This window comes from Monoraphidium neglectum (genome assembly GCF_000611645.1).
Source record: "Monoraphidium neglectum strain SAG 48.87 unplaced genomic scaffold scaffold00342, whole genome shotgun sequence".
NCBI classification, from domain to species: Eukaryota; Viridiplantae; Chlorophyta; class Chlorophyceae; order Sphaeropleales; family Selenastraceae; genus Monoraphidium; species Monoraphidium neglectum.
Window position 1 is genome coordinate 21,228 of NW_014013286.1, and position 8,607 is coordinate 29,834.

At 65.5% G+C, this 8,607-nt stretch overlaps 2 protein-coding genes across 2 annotated transcripts; both read left to right on the top strand.

Annotated features, from left to right (window-relative positions):
- Positions 1-492: 492 nt before the first annotated feature.
- On the top strand, positions 493-4,429 carry MNEG_2885 (hypothetical protein; the record flags this gene model as incomplete). The annotated part of the gene is made up of 10 exons (XM_014048643.1): positions 493-651; positions 955-1,050; positions 1,224-1,341; positions 1,560-1,687; positions 1,864-1,995; positions 2,179-2,298; positions 2,453-2,793; positions 2,934-3,021; positions 3,185-3,775; positions 4,418-4,429. 10 exons carry the CDS (start codon positions 493-495, stop codon positions 4,427-4,429), a joined length of 1,785 nt encoding a protein of 594 aa, XP_013904097.1.
- A 368-nt stretch (positions 4,430-4,797) lies between these two features.
- Positions 4,798-8,270, top strand: MNEG_2886 (hypothetical protein; the record flags this gene model as incomplete). Its single annotated transcript, XM_014048644.1, has 4 exons — positions 4,798-5,158; positions 7,067-7,192; positions 7,619-7,698; positions 8,082-8,270. 4 exons carry the CDS (start codon positions 4,798-4,800, stop codon positions 8,268-8,270), a joined length of 756 nt encoding a protein of 251 aa, XP_013904098.1.
- Between the last annotated feature and the right edge of the window lie 337 nt (positions 8,271-8,607).

Consider the following 8,607-nt stretch of genomic DNA (forward strand, 5'->3'; position numbering starts at 1 on the left):
AGTCAGAGCCCGCCAATATGAAGTATCTGTTCCGACGCCCACGAGTGTCGTGACGCGGCCATATGATACGGCCACGACATATTCAGCACCTAAAGGTCGCTGCGACAGCGTAGACAGCGACGTCAGCGAGCGGCACTTGGACGGCACTGCTCTGGAGCGCTGCGTTCAGCAGCTTCTCGACCCCGACGTGCGCACACGGCGCGCGGCGCTGGAGCTCGTCCAGGTGCAACAGGCCGCAATTCATGTGCTTGGCCGTTTGCAGCTGCACGCATGCCCTTGCGGCCTGCTCACCGGCTGCGACGCCACCATACAGTCCGGTCACGCAAGTGTTGTGTAAACAGCGCGCATGCCTTCAGCGAATGCGGTGGATTGGACCGTTCCACCCCTTAGGCAACCCTGGAGGACCGCCATGTTGGCACCGGATCTGCTTGCCCCGCAACCGGCGCCGGCGCCGTGACTGCCGCCCAGCGGCCGCGGGACCTCCTCCGCGCCATGTGCAAGCCGCTGCTGCGCCGCTTCGACGACGTATCAGAAAAGTGCCGCGACCTGGCCGCCAGCTGCGTGCTGAAGCTGCTGCGCAGCTGCCCAGATGAGGCGCTTGGGCTGCTGCCCTATGTTGTGCCCGTGTTGGAGGAGCGCCTGCGGCGCAAGGTGCGCTTTGCGTCAACAACGAGCAGGATGGGGGATGCTCGGACCCCAGAGAAGTGGTAGCCGTGTTCAAGAAGGTGGCCTGCAATACAACAATGGCAGCACTCGCACTTGCCACAACCCAGTAATGCAATCCTTGCACGCCTGACAAAGTGCTGGCACGGCCTGCGTGTCAGCATTGGGTGTTCTGGACCACACACTCAGTGTTTCACCGACTTGACCGGCTCAAATTGCTCGAGGTCTGCCTCTCCAGAAGCAGCACTGACGCACGCATGCCCTCGCGTGCGCGTGCGCCCGCCGCTGCAGCCCGCTGTCGTCGGCGGCGGCGCAGCGGGCCCCGCAGAGCCGAGTGAGGAGGTGCGGCTCACCCTGGCGCAGCTGTTTGGGTTCCTCGTTAGCCAGGTGAGCCGGGACGACATGTTCTTCCAGTGCATGCTCCCAACCTCGGGCTCTGTGCCACGCATGCAGCATTCCAGCCACACGGGCATGCTGGAGTTGAGTCATGTGGGCAAGAACAATGGCGACTGCGAGCGCTGCATCTCTTCCCGCCCCTATCTTGACACGGCTGCTGGCAGGTGGGCCAGGCGGTGTGTGCATATGCGGGGGAGGTGCTGGCGGTGCTGGAGGCGGCGCTGGGGGACGCGTACCATGAAGTGAACTTGGAGGCGTGCTCATGCGTGCACGCGCTTGTGGGTGAGCTTGGGCGTTGGTTGATGAGGTATAAGCGGCGATGCGGGAGGCAAACAGAAGGTTCTGTGGTTGGGTGCGGTTTGAATGCGCTTTGACGCCACATCAGTCATGTGTAGCATGCAGCCAGCGAAGGCATGCAAAGCGCGCCTGTGATGGCTGATGCTGTGCACAGCAGCCAGTCCTGAATCTCCATCACGCCTTCCTGCCCCGACCTGCTGCAGCGTCCCTGGGCATGCGGCTGCAGCCTGTGTCCAAGCAGCTCGTTGCCGGGCTGCTACCGCTCACCACGCACAAGCGGTACCGCGTACGCGTCGCCGCACTGCGCGCGCTGGGGCCACTGATGCACCAGGTAGGGTGGCGAGCCGCTCCCGAAACAGCTGACCGGCTGTTGCGATGATGCAGCATCATCGTTGCAACCATGTAGGTGGCGGCCATTGCACGACTTGAGCCTGCCATACACCAAGGTAAGCCCGCTCTGTGTGAATCATCGCCATACCCCGGAACCCGCGCTCGCACCCAACCCAGGGCGCTCACGAGATGATCTTGGAGATGGTGGGCCACAGGGACCCCAACATGGTGCCAGTTGCCGCTTTCTATGGGGATCCTGACCTCAGAGTCAACTTCTGCGGCAAGCTGGCGGCCGACGCCAACGCGCAGGTGGGGGCAGGGTTGCGCCTGCAGCGCCGCCCCCGCCCCGGCAACGCCACAAAGACCGGCGGGCCGGCTGCTGGCCGCTGGAGCACGCTCGCTAGTACAACAGTGACGTGGCTGTCCCGCGTCGGTTCTCCGGACCGGCTCGGCCGAGCGGACTGAAGCCGACCCCCCCTCCCCACCTTCCAGGTGCGCCTGGAGTTCCTGCGGGTGGTGGGGGACTGGATGCTGCGCCTCCCGGAGCGCGTCGACCACGAGGGCCGGCTGCTGCCCTTCCTGCTGGCGGGGATGGTAGACGAGGGGCCGCAGGTGCGGGCTCGCGCATGCGTGATGGGAGGAGCTGCGCCGTGCCGCTGCCTTTATCAGCGCCCAGGCAATGGCTGTCGTGATTCACGTGGTCTGAACCCCAGCATCAGCATGCGGCTGCGGTGCACCTGCCCTTGCCGGTGCCCACGCCATGAAGGTATCATGTGAGGCGGCGCGCCTGCTGGACCAGCTGGGTGAGCAGTACGAGCAGGAGCACGAGGCGGAGGTGAAGGAGCTGCTGCGGTACTGCCCTGCAGAGGCAGCCGCTACTGAGGCAGCTGCTGATGGTGGCATCACCGCTGTCAACAGCTGCACAGGATTGGGAGCGCTGGCGAGCGCCGGCGGTCCTGGAGCAGCGCAACAGGAGTGGCTCCCAACGGCGTTGGCGGCGGCGCCACCGCGGCTGGGGGCGCGGCTGTTGGTCCAGGGGAATGCGGGGCGGCTGCTGGCGCCCATGTGCGCAGAGCTGTCCAGCTGGCAGGCGGGGCCGCGGACCAGGTGCGAGGGAATTTGCGCCAGAGGTGGCCTTGGGTGCTGCTGCGGTTTCAATATCATCCAGCACAGGTGAAAGGCATTGCCCGGGCACAACATCATTCATCATTTAAAAAAAGCCACCATACCGATTGCCGGATGCAAAGGTGTGTTGCTCTGCTGGAAGCGGTGCTGCTGCTGCTGGGGCGCAAGGCAGAGGGTCACCTGCAGCTCTTGGTGCCGGCCCTTACTAAGGTGGGTGACGCCTTGCAGCCTTGCAACATTAACATAAAACCCTGTCTGCTGATGGCCTGGATGCCTACAGGTGGTATGACACTTTTAGCCGTTTACACTCTAAATCACATAATTGTCAAGGGCCTTTAGATGAATTGCTCTACGCGCCTTGCCCCTCTCGCAGGCCATCCGCGAGTCCACCACGCGGCAGCAGGTGGAGAGCTGCTGCGCCCTGCTCGGCCGCGCCTGCAGCGTCCCAGAGCTGCTGGCCCTCCTGCTGCCACGCGTCCGCGACGCCGGAGCGGACGCATGCGCGCGCGCCGACGCGCTTCTGGCGCTGGCGCACGTGCTGCGCGGATCAGGCGCCGGCGACGGGGGCAGCGCCGCTGAGGCAGCGCCCATCGTGTTGGAGCTGCTGCTGGATCCGGAAGTCGGAGAGTCCGACGACAAGCACCTGCGCGCCTCCTGCCTGGAAGCTGCGCGCCAGCTGATCGCCGCATGCCCGCCGGCCGTGCTTGCGGAGCACGCGCCGCAGCTGCTGGTGGTGGCGCTGCTGTCTCTGGCGTCTGACCGGGCCGGCTTGGTGCGGCAGGACGCCACCGCCGCTGCTGCAGCTGAGGCAGAAGTGGCGGCGATGCAAGCAGAGGAGGCGGAGCAGCTGCTGCGCATGCTGGCGGGCGCTGTCGGAGCGACGCGGGAAGGCGGCGGGGGAGGCAGCGGCGATGGGTCTGTTGACAGGCTGCTGGCACAGCACAGGGAGATGGTCTTGCGCCTGGTAAGACTGTGCGCCGGCCTCGCCACCCCTCATGAGATTGTGCGCCGGCCTCATATCCCCCTTGATCGAAAGTTGTTGCTGAGCCAATTTAGATTTTCCCATCTCTGTGCCCCAACCAATCACAAAGCGACACTCTCACCCATGCGCGCACCGCCAACTCGCAGCTCGGGGACCGCCCAGCTTCCCTGGCCTCAGTGCGCCACGTGGCGGCCTTCTGCCGCGCGCTGCTGCCCGCCTCAATGGCGCGTGTGTTGCAGTCGCAGCCTGAGGCGGCAATGCAGCATCCGTCACCCGGTTGTCAGGGGTTATCCCCTTGGCGCTGCCGTTCACTCGGGGATGACAACCAGTGCGTGATCAACGGCAGCCCAACGCCGGTGCGTGCTGACGAGTGGGGAATGCGCTGGTCCCAGCCAGCAGCCCTGCTGCAGCTTTTCAACGCAGTGACGATGTCAGACAGCAGTGGCGGCGGCGGAAGCAGCGAGAGTGGCGGCAGCGTCGACATGAGCAGCAGCGCTTCTCGCAGCACCGGCGTCAGCAGCATCAGAAGCGGCAGCAGCGGCAGCGGCGATCACACAGTGGCCAGCAGGCCACAGCGACTGCTGCTGCTCACGCTGGACACAGTGGTTGCGATGCTGCCTGCAGGTGATCTCGTAAAGGGCTCGCCAAAGGCAGTGGCAGCCGCGCATCACCTGGCGTCGACGACCATCCCACTGCTGCTGCGGCAAGGCGGCAGCGACGCGGCGGCGGTGAGCGGCCTGCGTGTGCTGCGTCGCTTGGCGCTGCTGGCGTGCGGATCGGAGCCTTCGGCATCGTCACCAGCGCAGCCTGTCGATCAAGGGGCGGCGGCGTTGCGAGGGGTAGTGCGCTATGCATGGCGCACCTGCGGCGGGGCAGTTTGCGGATGCATGGCGGCGGGACGGAGCGCAACTGTGCGGCTGCAGGCCTGCAGCACCGTGCGCGCAGCAGTGGAGTGCTTGGGTGTGGACGCACTGCTGAGTATGCCACCACCACAAGGTGCAGAGATGGAGGGCAGTCATGGCAGCCGCGGCGGTATGCCGATGGAGCCACAGCAGCAGCAGCAGCAGCAGCAGCAGCAGCAGCAGCAGCAGCAGCAGCAGCAGCAGCAGCAGCAGCAGCAGCAGCAGAACCAACAGCAGGAGCACGGGGATGCGACGCGGCCCGGGGTTTGGCAGGAGCCCGCGCAGCACCTGATGGCAGCCCTGGATGACCCGCAGAACGACGTGCGCTGCGCAGCCGCGGCCGCGCTGCATGTGCTACTGCGGCGCCTGCCAGACGGCGCCGGCAGCTGCGGCGTTCGCTCTGTCGCGGATGACATTCGGCTGCGAGTGCACGAGCAGCTGGACTCGGGCGCGGCGGCGGGGTGTGGACGGTTGTTGGCCCTACTAAAGGCAGCCTTGCAGGAGGACGGTCCCTGCCCACATGCACATCCCGCATGACTGGCGTTTGGACGCGCGTTTCGCCCTCAACACTGCTAGCCAATCTCCAGACCAGCCTGGGCTGTTGGTACTGGGTGAGGTGTGGGTGCTGCCCTGGCGCATGTTTGCCCAGTAAAAACAGCCAGGAGACTGCCAGCACACAGTAAACGTTGCCCCGTTCGAAGTGATGTTTGGCAGCATCACTGCTTGTGGTTGAATCAGAGAGTTGTGTACAGAGCATCAGCGCAGCTGCCCCTCTTGCCAAGCTCGCAGCTGCCCACGTATTCACTGCTGGCAGCGTGTCGGTTGCCTAGACAACGCTACGTTGCATGGACATGGCTGCTGAATACGCGCGCCATGCGAGGTGCAAGCTGCTGACTGCGGCGGGGTTTGCGGAAATCCGCTGTTGTGACTCTTACATTCAGCAGCGGCCCCAACCACGGCGCAGGCCAGTAGCTCTCGTTCGAAACCAGATTCGCAACGGTGCGTACGCAGCCCTCGTGGTGTCATGACTTGTGAGTCATGCTGGGCCAACAGAACAGCGCTCTGCACAAAGTTTGTCGCCAGTAAGGTCCTGATTGACCTGATCCCTTGAACAATGCAAGCCCCGGACCTCGGTGGCACGGATCCGCCGCCCACAACGCGCACAAGAGAAAAGTGGCTGGATCTTATGTCGCTTGCACCTGCCTCAACCTCCAAGCACGTTACACATCAGTGCCTCGCCCCACACGCGGAACGCTTCTGTTTGCAACTGCAGGCTGCGTGCACTCTGCCACATCGCGGCAGCGCCAACATTGCAGCATTCATGTCAAGCCATCTGCAGGAAAAAAAGACCGTGACCCGGCAGTCAATGCAAACGGGTCTTGTTGACCTGTATGAGAGCAGCAGTTTGTTGGTTGATTTGAAGCACGTTGTGGCCCTTGAGTGACATGAAAGTTACTCGCATGGTCGCAGCCTTGTCTGATCATCCACTGGGGCGGCCAGATGATGTTGTTGCAGTGGCGGCTGGCGCTCGTCCTGGTGAGTGGCGAGCTGGTGACCCGGTGGTGGCACCCAGTCTCACGGAGCAGGTTTTCCTTCTCTCAATGTCGCATAAACTATATATACGACCGAAGCCGCCACAGTAGAGCTTCAAACTCAGATCACCGCCGGGAGAATGAGGTCCCTTGCAGCATACAGCGGGCCTGGAGTCAGACAGGCTGCGGTATGGGGCAGCAAAAATCGGCTTACATGTGTTCGTAGATCGACTGCTCAGCGCAGGTCTCTCAGCCGGGCAGGACTGGCGATCAGCTGCGTGGCAGAGGCTCCCGCAGAGAAGGGGGCCCGTTCGGGCCCCAAGCGTCCTATAAATAAAAAGACGCCTGATGAGGACTTTATGGAGAGGGGCATGCAAGAGCTGCCAAGGGTGCGCACTTCAAGATGTTGCACGCATGCTGGTCGTGCGCAACAGCAACAGCAGCCGCCGCTGATCCACCCTGGCAAAAAAGCACGCTTTGACTTTGCCTCGCGCGGCAATCGGATCTCATCTTCCACATCCTGCCCTTGCTTCTACAGCCTGCAGACGTGCAACAGACTCTGGTGCTGTCATTTACCCTTGGCGGTGTGGGCCTTCACACTGGCGAATACGGTGGGTGGCGGGCCACAGCGCTGGGCGTTGGTGCCCTGTGGTCGCGAGCTGTGCTGCAGCAGCTGCAGCAGCAGCGGCAGCGGCAGCAGCAGCGTTTTCAGAGCAACGGCGTCCAGCAGGAGCAGAGCTACGCAACATCGCAGTCGATCGCAGGGCGTGCGGCAGCAGCGATGGGCTGCCCACCATCATGTGCTCACCTCTGCCCCGGCTGCGTCGCACCCGGCGCAGCCTTCGTCCGCGTGCGGCCCGCTTACGCGAACGAGGGGCGCTATTTTGTGCGGGTCCCCAAGGGCACCAACTCCGACCGGTTCAAGATCGAGGAAGACGAGCAGGTCGTGGCAGAGGAGGATCTAGGTGGGTGGCTGGTCAGAGAAGCCGGGTGGAAGCTGCCTGGGGAGGCCGCGGCCTGGCCTCAACGCACGGCAGCAGGGTATTCGAGGGGGTGGGGTGCGAGGCGCCTGCCTCGGGCGCTGCATCGCGCGATGCCGGCGAGGGGCACGTTCGCGGCGGGACGCGTGTTTGGGCGTGGGTGTTGCGTGCAGCCCGCCGCAGCGCCAGGGAGTCCTCCGCTTTGCCCGCAGCTGAGGCCGCGAGGCCGTTGTTCAAACCGCTGCAGGGCTCAGATCAGCGCTTTTGAGCTCGCAATCCTGCAGCTGCGTGACACCAAACTGCGCCGTGCTATCAATCGACGCACCCTCCCCTCCTCCTGTTCCGCGCCCCTCTGCGCACTCGCGTCACCCCCCACCGCTCCGCCCCGCCCCGCCCACCTGCCCGCCCCAGACGAGGCACTGCAGGAGCCCTTTGATCCCGAAACAGAGCGCATCAAGGTCGAGCTCTTCACGCAATACCTGGCTGCCCAGGTGAGCGGGACCCCGCCTCCTGTGGCAGCTTCCACCACTTGCACAGCTTTTTGTTCCCATTGACATCTTCGATGTCCAGGGCCACTCAGGTGGCCCGATGGGCCATCAAGGATGGCGCCCGGCACACAATGCCGCCCCCGCGCCGCGCGGCGGGCCCCTGCGCGGCGCCGGCATCCGAGCCCCCGCCACCAGGGCCGCGCCGGCGGCTCGGGTGCCCCTCCGGAACCCCGGCACCCCGCCGCCGCCGCCGCCGTCGCGCTCGCGCCGGACGCCGCCCGCCCACCTACCATCGCCGCGCGCCCGCGGGACGCGACCGCCCCCGCCCCGCAACAACAATCGCATCACACACAACCGCATCATATGTGGACCGCCATCAAACCCAGGAGGAGCAACAATTCAGGGGCACGTTCCAGGAGTACATGGAGGCACTCGACACGGCGCCGCTGTCAGAGGAGGAGCGCCGCGTGCTGCGCGACGCGATCGCGGACGCGCGCGCGGAGCTGGGGCCGCTGCCGCCGGGGGGCGCCGAGGAGCCGTGGACGGAGGACGACGTCGCGTTTGCGGACGAGTGAGCCGCGGCCGCGGCGGGGGACGCGGCGAATGAGCGGGTGCCACCCACTGCCCGCCCCACTGCGCGCCCCACTGCGCACCCCACTGCGCGCACCACTTCGCGCCCGACTGCCCCCCCTTACCTCCCGCCGCCCTGCCCGCCCCCAGGGAGGTGTTGGAGGCGGAGGACATCCTGGCGGCCGACCCCAGCAATGAGGTCATCATCCCCGCAAACGCCGCCACGGCCTTCGCGGTGCGCGGGGGCGGCGGGCCGCGCGGCTCGCAGCGCGCAAGTCGCCGCAGCAGGCAGGCCGGCCGGCCGGCCCCGGCCGGGGCGGGGCGGGGCGGGGCGCGGCGCGG